The sequence below is a fragment of the Olea europaea genome, unplaced genomic scaffold (genome assembly GCF_002742605.1).
Source record: "Olea europaea var. sylvestris unplaced genomic scaffold, O_europaea_v1 scaffold629, whole genome shotgun sequence".
NCBI lineage: Eukaryota > Viridiplantae > Streptophyta > Magnoliopsida > Lamiales > Oleaceae > Olea > Olea europaea.
The window spans coordinates 446,600-460,765 of NW_019264649.1; the positions used below are offsets into that span (position 1 = coordinate 446,600).

Genomic DNA, 14,166 nt, shown 5'->3' on the forward strand with positions numbered 1-14,166 from the left:
CAGATTTGTATTATTACCTCCGTCGTTTGTTGACTACAAGTTCACCAAGTTGCAACATCAAAGGTAATGCTATCAACAATGAGCAATAATGCTTACCAAAACAACATCAAATTTATTTGTTATCTTGCTCAATCATGCGCATTAATCTAGCATATGAAACATACAATATATTTCCCTATGCATATAAACTGTCTCGAAATTTTACTCTAATTTACGATTTATAATCAACTTTTGTGGAATTGGCACTCTATTATTAAAATTCAATTGTGTGTATCATTTTTATACACATATCTTGAGGTTTGTGAGAACCTAAAATATTTTGAGAAAATGCTTCTTTGTGATAAAATGGTTATGACATGGGAGAAAAAAGAGGAGTGCGTCTGTGTAGGGGTGGCGGTGGTCATGGTTGGCAACTAGGGGCGGAATTAGAGGTGGGCTAGGCTGGGCTATACATTTATTTTCTTATAAAAATATATTTTATGACTAAAAAAAATTATGTGAAATTTTTTTCTTTTACAGTTAGCCCAACATAAAAGATATTTTAGTTCAGTCATGGCTCCGTCTTTTAACAATGACGACGTTGATTAGGAAGGATTTGTTAGGTGGAGTTTGGGGTGAAATGTAGAAGATATTGAATTTATTTTTCTCTTTTTCTTTCTTTTTCATTTTGGCTATTTAGTTATTTTTTAAGTGGTTTAAGTGTGTGGACTATTTTTGTCCTTCCTTAAAAGTCATGTGCAAGTCTGCATACTTCACTTAACGGCTGCTTTGGATGAAAGTCGTTTAGAGGGGAATTAGTCCTATTTGGTATTGATTAAAATCAAAATTTTAATTTAAGACAATGTCAACAAACAATTTTAATCGCTTATCTCATTGATTTCACAGCTTTTCAATCATTTATTTCATCAATTTTTATTAAAATATTCTAAAAATCTTATTTTAATTCTCATCAAATAGATGCTTAAGTTTGCTAATTTTTCAAAGATCAAGGGCACAAACCGAACAAAACATGGTTTGGGAGTAGGTTTGCTACTTTGCTTAAAAGTTGGGACTAAAATTAGTTTCATGTGGTGCGTGTTGGGAAAGTGATTAGATAAATATTTGATAATTATAGTGGTGATATCTATATAATATATGGACAATAAATGAACGATGCATATGAATATTATGACATACAAAAATAAAAACATAAATTTAATCCACTTAAATTATAAGAGCACTGCTACATTAACAGGGTCACAGACACCTTGTCAATAGGAGGACATGTATCCCCTTGAAAAAACAAGGCCCATGTGGCCTTGTTTGAGAAGAGTTATACAAGTTATAATTCAATCACTTGTGCAAAATTTGTAAAAAGTGACATTTTTCAAAATGTGCTTATCACATCAGATGGAAATTCATTTCCAACTTTGATCATTCATTATTTGGCGCACAATACCATGGAACTCCGAAGTCCAAAGTAGTCAACGAAGTTGGAAATTATCATAAATGAATATCAATTCTTTCAACAGTGCATTTCAAATTTTCAGTAAAGCCTAAAGTAGTGATTTGAAGGTTTTTGTAATTTACTAATAAATTAGGAGTAAAAGAACAATGGATCTTGATAAAATGGTTATGACATGGGAGAGAAAAGAGGAGTGCGTCTGTGTAGGGGTGGTGGTGGTCATCTGATACTTTAGGTTTGTGACAACCTAAAGTATTTTGACAAATGATGAAGCGTTTTCTTACCATGGGCTCGTAATGTGCAATTCAAGTCATTTTTCCTCTATATAAAATTAAAAACAAATACCAAATTTGCAAAAACCAAAGTTTAAATTCATCACTTTTAATATAGTGTTACATAGTCTAAAATCAAACACACACCTATATTTAACATAGAAGATTTCGAAGAATAAAAGTCACATGATCGAGTTAGGAACTTTTCAATGGTAAGTTAGAATAAAAGAAAAGAAAAAATAGTAAAACAGTGTAGGAATTTGTCAAGAAAATGTCTTTCCAAATGAATCTTTTGGAGCTCTACATTTTTTAGATATTTCATTTTAAACTAATTTCACTAAGATTGATCAATTTAATCCCAAATAATTTAAAATATTACAATATTCTAACATAACTCTGCCAAACACAAAACAATATAGATATATAAAGATTTTTTGTCACGTACTCATATTGTAGCATTCAAGTTATTTCGCAACATCCTTTAAAGAAAGGAGAATTTTTTTTTTTTTTTTGAAGTGATTGTGCTAAATAATAAGAAACAATAAGTGGATATTAGATATTAAATTGTAACGGACATTAAAATTGATAATATTTTAAAGGATGAAAGTTAAATAATGCAGGTAAAAGATCACTAAGCAATGGGGGTGATAGAAATAAGAAACAGAAATTTCTATTAAGCAACAGAAATAAGCACCATTGCAGTTTGAAATCTATCTTAATTTGAACTATATCAATATGATACTAAACTAACAAGGTAGTTGATTAGTTTCTTAAGGGAAATTGGCACAAAACGTCCCTACCTTTCAAGTGTATTGTGGAAAACATCCCTACCTTTCATTTTTTGGCACAAAACGTCCCTACCTTCCACTTTCTTGGAGCTGAACGTCTTTTTCATCAATTTTTGACGATTTTACCCTCCATTCAAATAAAACAAAAAGAAAAGAAAGGAAAAAAAACAAAAAACTAATTGCAACCACATTCCCAAATTTTCTAAAAATTGCAAATGGTAACTTGATAATTACCGTATTAAATAAATTGAAAAAAAATAAAAAACTTCAGAAAAAAATTTAAAAAATGGGTTGTCTTCTTCACCCTACCCTACTATTCATCTTCTTCTTTGTAAGAAAAAAAATTAAGAAAGAGAGACAGAGAGAGACTTTCCCCCAAAATAATTATTTTGGTGCACAACAAATCCTCCAAATCCGAAGCCCCATTACATCTCTCTGCACTTCCCCTCTTTGTACAAGCTCCTTCATTTTCATATCCAGTATCAAACCCCATTGTGCAGAGAGATGTAATGGGGCTTCGAATTTGAAGGATTTGCTGTGCAGAGATATTTTGTATGGTGGGGTGGGGTGAATAGTAGTGTAGGGTGAAGAAGACAACCCATTTTTTTAAATTTTTTTCTTAATTTTTTGATTTTTTTTTCAATTTATTTAATATGGTAATTATCAAGTTACCATATGCAATTTTTAGAAATTTTGGGAATGTGGTTGTAATTAGTTTTTTGTTTTTTTTCCTTTCTTTTCTTTTTGTTTTATTTGAATGGAGGGTAAAATCGTCAAAAAATGATGAAAAGGACGTTCAGCGCCAAGAAAGTGGAAGGTAGAGACGTTTTGTGCCAAAAAATGAAAGGTAGGGATGTTTTTCACAATACACTTAAAAGGTAGGAACGTTTTGTGCTAATTACCCTTTTCTTAATTATTACATATCATTAGCATTAAGCTAGCGGTAATTAAACAACAGTATAGCATTTTTTATGCCCCGAAATATTAAGATTCGGCACATGTAATTGCTTGATTAAAATATATATGAATGAAAATAATTCGATAAATAAGCTAAAATTTAATGGACAAGGTCTTGAAATCGAAAATCGAGCTAATCTTTATCCAAAATCAAAAATAAACTTAAAAGAATGAAAGAAAGAAGACTTATTCACGAAAATTAAAATATTACCGGGGTTTGGATTGAAATCGACGATCAGAAATTAATTTGACTAGTTAGTGATTTTTTTTTTTTTTTCGATTATAAATTTATATGGAAGAAAGAAACTAAAATTTGTCTTTTTTGAATTTAAAAAATGGTTGGAACTAATATATCAATGTAAAATACGTTATCCACTAGCTTTTATAAATAAACGACGTCAAAATAAGAACTCATGATCTTTACTTACTTCGAAATCGTGTTGAACGAAAAACGTAATATATATTAATGACCTGTCTCACATGCCTTTTGTTTTTGAACCCTATAGAATGATTTTTGAAGTTACCTTAATTATTATTTGAAAATTAATCTTTAAAAGAGTTTCCTAATTTGAATGTACTTTTGGAGTAAGTCATATTAGACCAAAATTCTCTAAAAATTATTAAAAACCATACCTTCATCATCCGATAGTCTATGCACAGTTGCTGAAGTGCGGGCAGGGAATCAAAGAACTCAATGAAGTTATATTTTCTATGAATGATAGAATTGTAACACAGAGTAGTTAAGGATTTCTTAAAATAAACATATGCACGGAAACATTTCAATTTAACGAGTTTTAGCTTAGGAGCATCAATTGTTAAGTGGTGAAATCCACTCGGACATGCAACGCCAGTTGCTCCAGTTCTGGTGAGCTAGATATCAAACTTCCTAATACATCAGTATCAATGATGACATCAAGCAATTCCAGTGTAATCAGCCTATTTAAACCTTTGAAGCTTGGCAGAGGACTGATCGAACAAGTAGAAAGTTTCAAATGTTTCAATAGTGAACACATAAACAGTTAAGAAGGCAATTTGTACGCTTCATACTTGTTCATTTTCAAAGTGAATTCTTCAATACCTTTCTTCCATAAGATATATATCAAATGGTCAATTTCAGAACCACCTGTGAGTTTTGGAATAATGAGGCTCGACTTAGTTAGGATCCTTGGTGAAGTCAAAGAATCTGGTAAAGGATCCCTGCAAACTTCATTCTAGCCAATTCTTGGTTTCTCTCTGATTCTTGCCATAACGTATCATCAAATATCAGCTGTGGCAGTTTGACCCATTTATACCTCCATTGCTTTGACAAGACACATTAATATGATCGCTATGACATTATCAGGAAGATCACTTATCATATCAACAGGTTGGAATTGGTCAATCTTCATTCTGCTATGTAATTGGCGAACAAAATTCTGTAATAACTCACAATTAATGAAAATATCAAATTGCCTTAACTAACTTGCATGCATGCAGAAGATATTAACAAATTCAACATGAAGTTTACACAATTTTGTTCGCTTTATTTTAGTTTTTTACACCAATATTTTAATAGTTAAATTGGTCATATGACTAAGAAATTAGAGATAATATTCACAGTTGATATTTACATTTGCTTATGCTTGAAATATAATTTCGAAATTGCAATAGCAAAAAATTCAAGTGCTTATTCACACCAATCTTTAGTTTGTTGTTATTCTTAGTGGTGGACAAGGGTGGCCAACTGCTTAAGTGCATTCTTAGTAGTGGACAAGGGTGGCCAACTGCTCATTCTAATAAAGTATGAACAAACAATAAAATAAGCACCTCATATAGATTATTTCAAGTTTTATTGAATTGTATGCATATTATAATTAACTTTAATTGGCCTGTCAATGGCCTTGGACTTTCAAGGTATAATCCACTACAATATCTTATTAATCACAATGATTATAATTAACAATAAGCATTAAACATATCATTAGGCAATATTATATTTTCAAAAATTAGGAAAAGAGAAATGTGATGTTACATGTTAAAATTAATTTTTTTTTTTTAAAGTTAATTTTGATAAAAATTGATGCAATATGTGCTTAGAAAGTTATGAATATTATAAAATACGTGAACTAAATGAATTATTGATTTTCACTTTGATAAAAATCTAAATTTTAATTCTCATCCAACATACCTACTTACCCACATATGCTTCATATGAGCTGTGCAACACACTCTCCTTAATAATTAGTTAATTACTATTACAAACTGAATCCAAGAAAACATAGATGAAATCATAAATTCGCAGATTACACCATAAATCCTAAATCACAACATCAAGGCTTAGATCTTTCAATCGAAGGCTCAGACCACACCCATTTACCATCACAGAGGCACCGGGACTCAAAAACGAACCCTCACAACCCAACACACCAAGGTCACTTCACTGGACTCAAGAAATCAAACTGCCTACCTTCGATCGATCACTCACACAAAGGAAAATCACACAAGAACATGATTATCACAAAGATAATCAACCAGAAATCTCACAAAGAGAAGAAGGAAGGGTCACACAGACAAAGGAACTCGAAGGTTCCAAACGGCAGAGAGAAAGAGAAAAACAGAAAGTGACGATCCAAGAGCCAAACAGGGAGTAAGGAGGATATTTATAGTAAATATCATCAACCGTTGATCAGCGGGTCAATCCAACGGTCCAAGAGCGACTAATGGTGTGTGGGCTGGATATTGGGCTCGGTTAAGTGGGCCTTCTAGGTATATATTTAATGGACCAAGTAATAAATCCAATTTGGGCCTTTTCATCATTGCCTAACGTTGGACTGGATCAAATGGCATCACAGCCCAACAATTACTTTACAAGTCTTCTTTCTTCTTCCGTTTACATTTCATTCCCCTTTCTGGTTCAGAGCTACAACCTCCATTTCCATGACTTCTAAGCTATAAGCTAATCAAAATTTTTTGTTTTTTGCTTCAGTGATAGCGTCTATTATGCTTTAAACAAAAATTTAGAGGGTAGACAACGTTCGCTTTCACTATCTTTCTTTTTCCCTGCCATTCGAACATCCTCTCCTTTCCTTGCAATGGATATCTCGTCCACTGATCCGTTTACTACTCCTATAGATCTCCTTGAAATTGTGATCGACCAAATATCACGTGTCTCCTCCTCACATGGACATGTAATTAATAAGTTAATTGTTTTTCAAGGATTACTATACTGTACAGACTTCGAAGATATTGAAGAAATCAGAAACTATTTCGAACTGTTAGCGTCATTTGGGCAAGAGCTTATGGTGTTCTTTACAGTCCCTAACCAACAAATCTTTTCCAATTTAACTCCCACGCTCAATTCTAATGAAGTTGTCGTGGCCTTCATCAACTTTCTCCTCTTAATGGTAGAAGTCATCATACATTTTAAGGAAGATTCGATTGCTCGTGTAAAGGGTTCGTTCCAAAATCTCCGGACAGAGCTTGGATTTCTTATCAGTTTTCTTGGGGATACAGCAATGCATTTGCAGCCCACCAAGACTATGTTGATTGATATTGAAGACGTGGTCAATGAGGTAGGAAGTTTCTTGTATTTCTTACTTTTGTCCATTGTTGTATTCATTCTGATCAGTAAAGAAGAAGAAGAAGCCTGTACTAGAAAAATGGATTTGGAATTTGTGGTTAATGAGGTACAAAGTCTATTTCATTCCAACTTTTTCCACTTACCATTGCTCTCCACTATGGTGAAGGGAAGAAAGGGAAAAAAGGGAAGAAAGATAAGAAAAAAACAGAAAAAGGCAATGATGGATATCAAAGCTCTGCTCCATGAGATAGGAAGTTTATTAGGTTTCTTCTTCATTTTCACCAAGAATGATCAAGTTATGGAGACAGGAATGTTGGGTCTTGCTCTTTCTCATTTGTTAGCAAAGTTTGAGACCTTGAAAACAAAGATCAAGGAGCACTGCATCACAGTCTCAAAGATGCCAAGTGATATGGCTCCAAAGGCTGGAGTGGTTTCACTCTTTATTATTGATTCCGTCCTCGATGATCTCATGGATCTAACAAATAACAAGTCTAACTCGACTGTTGTTGTGAATGATCAAATTGTAATGCTCCATGAGGAGCTAATGTTATTGGGATCATCCATCACGGATATAGTATTGCAGCACGAAGCAAAACATGAAGAACTTGTGACACGGAGCAGAGACATAGCATATGAAGTTGAATATGTTATCAACTCATTTCCTCATGTTTGGTATCTTAGTCTTCGGCTTCCTCAACTCATTGACAAGATTCGGCTTATTGTGATGGCTGTCAAAGAAATGAAGAACAATATTGATGTAGCTAGAATGTCAAATGTTTCAAAACATCCACATGAACACATAGAGTCACAGTCAAAAGAACCTCCCATTTTGGAAGACATTGTTGTGGGATTTGACAATGTAGCAATTGAAATTGCAGAACAACTTGTTGGAGGAACATGCCAGCTGCAAGTTATTTCCATCTTTGGGATGTCTGGGCTTGGTAAGACGACCTTGGCAAATAAATTATATAAACATCCCTCCATTTTATACCATTTTTACAAGCGTGCCTGGTGTGCTGTTTCTCAAATATATAATAAGAAAAATTTGTTGATTGAAATTTTGAGCTCAATGAGTAACAGTAAGAGGGATACATACATGAAAAAGGAGGAAGAAAGCTTGGTTGAAGATCTTTACAAAAACTTAAAAGGAAGGCGATACCTCATTGTGGTAGATGATATATGGGATATCATTGTGTGGAGTGATTTGAAAAGATGTTTTCCAGATGACGGAATTGGAAGCAGAATCTTATTCACTACTCGAAATAAAGAAGTGAGTTTGAAAGCTTCACCTCGTAGTGTCATAAATGAACTTCCTTTTCTGTCGGAAGTTGAGTGTTGGGAAATATTACAAGGGAAAGTGTTCCAAGATAGAAAATGTCCTCAGGAATTGGTAGACATTGGCAAGCTAATTGCAAAAAACTGTCATGGCCTACCACTTGCAGTGGTCGTAATATCTGGAGTTCTTGCAAACATGGAGAAGAAAAAACACTTGTGGAAAAAAATTGCAAAAAATTTAAGTTCACATATATCTGAAATACCAGAGAAGTGCATCCAAACATTGCAACTTAGCTACAACCATCTACCAATGCATTTGAAACCATGTTTTCTTTACTTAGGAGCATTCAGAGAAGACACAAATATCCCTGTACGAAAGTTGATATCTCTCTGGGTTGCCGAAGGATTTATAAAGAAGGAAGAACATAAGAACATAGAGGACGTGGCACGAGAATATCTAATGAAACTAATTGATAGGAGCCTAGTACTCGTTGCTGAAAGAAGATATGATGGAGGAGTCAAAACATGCAAGATTCATGATCTATTGCGTGAAATGTGCTTGAGCATAGCTGAAGAAAATAACTTTTTGAAGTTGATCAAAGAGTAAGTTCAATGTTTCTCTTCTATTTCCTTTCCTTTCTGTCCATTTTTTTTTTTTTTTTTTTTTTTTTATTAAAAAAAAAAAAAAAAAACAAAAAATTGTCCATTTTTTTTTTTTTTTTTTTAGCTTACTAAGAATGGTTATTATATTTGATGATCGTAAACAATGATATGGTTATGTTGTTTTGTTACCAGTAATGATGATGATGAACAACGGTTGTTCAGTCAAGTATCAACGTATCAGCGGCACCATCGTCTGAGTATCAACTGTGCAAAATATCCTAGCTCGCTACCTGTTGGCCTACATGTACGCTCTCTTCTATTTGATTTGGATTTTATGAGCTCCATCAAATTAATCTCATGCAGCTACAAAGTTCTTAGGGTCTTTTGTGGATGGTCACTGTATGATTTTCTAATAGGATTTGAATATCTGGTTCACTTGAGGTACTTGGAAATTTCATGTACACTGCCACCAATGGAAAACTTCCGCAAATTAGAATTTCTTGTTGTGTACAATGATGATGAAATTGAAATACCTGAGATCCTTCTTAATATGGTGAGTTTGAGACACATGGAGTTTAACGGTGGTGCATACTTCAGTGAATCTAGCCGTCAGCTAGCAACTAACAGTAAGAGCTTCCAAATAAATAACCTACAAAGTATTTCTGCACTCTCAATTTATGATGAAATGGATGAGAAAATTTTGAGAAGTTCACCCAACCTTCGCAGAGTACAAGTTAGCATTGAGAATTTATTAAATTGTTCCTTCAACTTCCTTTATCAGCTCGAATCACTGAAGCTATCAACAGAATACAATACGCTTTATTGGCGTTCCAGTCTGATCAGTTTGCCCTTAAATCTAAAAAAATTAACTCTAGTTTGTGTATATCTGTCTCGAAAACAAATGGAGATAATTGCAAGATTGCCATGCCTTGAGGTTCTCAAATTAGTATCTGCTGCCTTTGAGGGAGAACAATGGGACACAAGTGAAAGTGAATTCCCTCAACTTAAATACTTGAAACTTTGTGGTGTAAAAATTGCAGAATGGAATGCCTCAAGTGATAATTTCCCAAGGCTTCAACGAATAGTATTGGAATATTGCGAGAATCTAAAGATGATCCCTTCTAATTTAGGTGATATTCCAACATTACAGAAGATTGAGTTATTTATGTGTGGTCAAACTGCAAATGAATCAGCTAAGAAAATTGAGGAAGAACAAAAGGAGATGGGGAATGAAAAGTTTGAAGTCACAATCTCTAACACATTCGATGATATTGAAGCCATTCTCTCACCCATTTCCCCGCAGGAGATGAAGGAATTCTACGGGAGCGAAATTCAGAAGGTACAAATGAAGGAGAATCTCTCCATTAATTCTCTTTCACGTTCTCATCTTAGTGTTGTTATACTAGAATGAAACATCAAATAAATTTTTGGCTAATATTGAAATTAATGGATTAAAATCATATTTTTAGTAGATTTTCATGAAGTTTGATAAAATGTGTGATTAAAAAGTTAATAAAAGTTACAAGTCTCATAAAATGTGTGATTGAAAATAAGTTTGGGAAAAAAATGAGTTACAAAAAATTGGGGCCAAACAGGAGCTAAGGTTGGCTCTACTCTATGAGCCTCTTAATGTCATTCTAAGAATTACTAGCCCATAAGGTTCTATGTTTTTGGCATTGATTCTCTATTATTTCAGCTTTTCATATTTTTCTACTATATAATCGTGTTTACATAAAATCACAATGATCACATTTTCACTTCTAGTTCAATTAAGTCCTCGAAAGAATTTGTTTATTTAGCCTAAGTCGCCCATTAATTGCATAGGCAGTCCTTCAATGTCCAAACTTGATACCTTAGTCCTTGATTCCAAATTCCATCTAACTTCCATCCATCTTGGTCAAATATCGCCCCTTTTTATTCTTTCTTGTTCAATACTGATTTTTTTCCTAAAATAATCAATAAACACACAGAATTAAGTTTTCTAGCTCATAGTGATCTTGCAAAAAAGCTGACTGTGTTGAAATAAAGGTGTACCCATTAGTTTACAAGCTTGTAACATTGGCGTTAATTCTTTCAGAAGTCCATTCTCGGTGATTGAGATTTTCAAGAATCGATTGCATAATTGGAAAGGAGATCAATGGTTGAGCGACACTTTGATGGCGTATATTGAGAACGATGCATTTGCCACTATTGATAATGATGTAATTATACTATGTTTTCAATGTATTAAAATTTGTATGCGGCAGTTATAGTAATGTATTGACTTATTTTCGTTAATATATTGTTTTTTTAGAAAAAAATTGTATCTTAATTTTTGATCCTACAATGAAAATTGTGTGGCTCCGCCAATGTTATTAGGCTTGATTAAAACAATTATCTTTGGTGGAAAAATCAACTTCTGAATGTTATAATGGCTAGTGGATTAGAGGGTTTTATTGATGGTACATATACTTTCCCCCCACAGTAAGCAGCACATATACTTTCCCCCCACAGTAAGCAGCATGGCAGAGGTTTAATAGGCTTGTAACGAGTTTGATTTACAACTCACTAAGGAATTATGGCTTCAGTAGTGAGTGGATTTGATTACTGCTGATGATATCTGGACTTCGGGTCGAAATTTTTATTAACTTTTCAGAATTATGACTTCAAGCTCTTAATTTCCAATCTCTTGTTGTTCTTAGTTCTTACAGAATTTGATTCACAAATTCTTAAGAATGCTTGCTCAGACCCTCTGCCAGAGAACTTTCCCGATCAATAATTTGGTCAGGAGTTCTTGTTTGTCCACCCACCATCACCATGTAGTCGGCCATTTTGCCCTGCACCAAAGAAGCATACGAATCAGTTCAAACTCCTTTACCCGAGCAGAGCTCTGTTTTGAGACTTTCGCTGAGGTTTCTCTGTTTTATTAGAATCCAAAATCCAGCATCCTTCCATATTTTCCTCGCATCTGGGAACCAAAATAAAGCACGTGCAACAGTGAAATCTCTAAGTGATTAACATAGGAGAAGCCATTGTAATTCTTCTTCAAATAAAGTCAAAAGATTGTTGGTTAAGGGATTCCTTCAAATATAATAGAAGAAGAGAGATGGCAGATTTTCATGTATATCAAATTGAAACAGAAATCTCTACATATGGATGTTAGTACGCCTTTCCAAAGCGTTACAAATCTATTCATGATTACAATCCTATAATGGTGGCTGCTGGGTTTATATAGTACACACAAAAGACGAGGGAAAAGAGAGGCTGGAAGAGAAGAAAATAAACGGCGGCTGCTGTAGAAGAAAGTTGACTGTGGGTGTGGATTTGACGCATGTTTTTTTTTTTTTTTTTTTTTTTTTTTTTTTTAATTTAGTACAAATTGTGAATTGCTCTAAACTATATTTTGGGTACTCCAAAGGTGTAGTATTTCACAAGTTCCATCAAAGTGATGGTTAGTGATGAGATTATTTCTTGTCCTTGGAGATTGATTATTGTGGTATTTTCCAATTTGTTGACAATTCAAATTTTGGGACATAAACTTAAATATTATAATCTATATTTATTGTAGTGGATTTGGCCAGAGTTGCCCCTTGGTTTTTTCATGTACACTGGAGGGTTTTTTCCACGTAAAATTTTGGTGTTGCTTTCTCTAGTTTTTTGCTTTGAGTATTTACTTTCATATTTAATCACTGTAGTTAATTGCTTGAATTGTTTAATTTATTCTTGCAATAAATGAAATTGTCCAACACCTTGGTCCTTCTCACTTTTCAGATTGCTGCATTTTTCAGTAATTGCTACTTGCTAAACGATAGGATAATCAATAATCTGTGAGTTTGTAATTCCTTTGTTAGCTAAACATCATTCCTAAATTCATGGACGTGCCGCCGTATAGCATTTTCTTTGTATATATTCAATAATACTAAATAAAAAGATTCAAGCTTCCCTTCTTAATTTCTGTTCGAATTTTTAATTTGCTATATATATGCATATATTTCCAGAAGCAGCTAAGTTAATACGAAACAAATAGAAAAAGAAAATTTTATTATTCAAAAATCTTTCACCCTATCTATCCTCAAAGTTCAAAACAGGAGGGGGTGTTTCTCCTTTTTCAGTATTATTATGCAATTGACTCTTCGTGTAAAGAGTTGATAGAACTGATTGACTCAAAAAGATAATATATATGGAGGTACCAACAATAAATGACAACGTCATTATAGTTGATGACGTAAAATAAGTATAACTTTACTGAAATAAATGACGGGCATCATTTTTTACCGCTATATCATCGACTTCCAAGTGACAGAATTAGACTAAGAGCATCTAAGCATCTGAATTCCTGAACCCACCATTCTTTCAAAAGATTTTTGATAGGTCAAGTTTGAATAAAGTTCATTTCTATTCATCAAATTAAACTACTAGCTCTATCACATTTATCGACCTTTAGTTCATTCTTATAGACATACTCCATAAGTATTAGTTAACATAGTAGGCCAAAATTGTAGATTACGTACTTGTCCATGTAAATTGATTTATCATATGATCTTTTAATTGTCCACCTCAACTCCTCCAGTAATTTGTCTTGAATGTCCAATATTTTAAAAGCATTAAAGCGTCCTTTGTGATATCCAAGTTCGAACAAGTAGCTATAGACATGTCTTCGATGTGATATTGAAGTATTAAGAAATAAAATTAAATTGCTTACAAACTAATTAGTTCACATCTACCCTTCTACAATATAAAGATAGCTTAGTTGAGCTTGTATAGAGAGCACAAGTTTTTTGAAAAAGATATTTTTCACAACATATTCCAAGTAATCCAGTTTTGAAGTCAACAAAACTGCAATATTGTGATGTGATCCAAGAAGCACAAGTAACAAAGTCAAGTCCAGAGTCGAGCCCAAGGAAAGATCCGTTGATAGTCGAGGGGCCAATGAATCTCAGTCTCAAAGATGCCAAGTGACATGGCTCCAAAGACTGGTGTGGTTTCAGTCTTTATTATTGATTCCGTCCTCGATGATCTCATGGATCTAACAAATAACAAGTCTAACTCGATTGTTGTTGTGAATGATCAAATTGCAACGCTCCACGAGGAGCTAATGTTATTGGGATCATCCATCACGGCTATAGTATTGCAGCACGAAGCAGAACATGAAGAACTTGTGATACGGAGCAGAGACATAGCATATGAAGTTGAATATGTTATCAACTCATTACCTCATGTTTGGTATCTTTCTCTCCGGCTCCCTCAACTCATTGACAAGATTCGGCTTATTATGATAGCTGTCAAAAA

At 33.5% G+C, this 14,166-nt stretch overlaps 1 protein-coding gene across 1 annotated transcript; it reads left to right on the plus strand.

The window, feature by feature from the left end:
* The first annotated feature begins 5,923 nt into the window (after positions 1-5,923).
* LOC111389845 (putative late blight resistance protein homolog R1A-3) lies at positions 5,924-11,336 on the plus strand. The gene is made up of 3 exons (XM_023014818.1): positions 5,924-8,898; positions 9,091-10,237; positions 10,976-11,336. Exons 1-3 carry the CDS (start codon positions 6,533-6,535, stop codon positions 10,994-10,996), a joined length of 3,534 nt encoding a protein of 1,177 aa, XP_022870586.1. The 5' UTR covers positions 5,924-6,532; the 3' UTR covers positions 10,997-11,336.
* Positions 11,337-14,166: the final 2,830 nt, after the last annotated feature.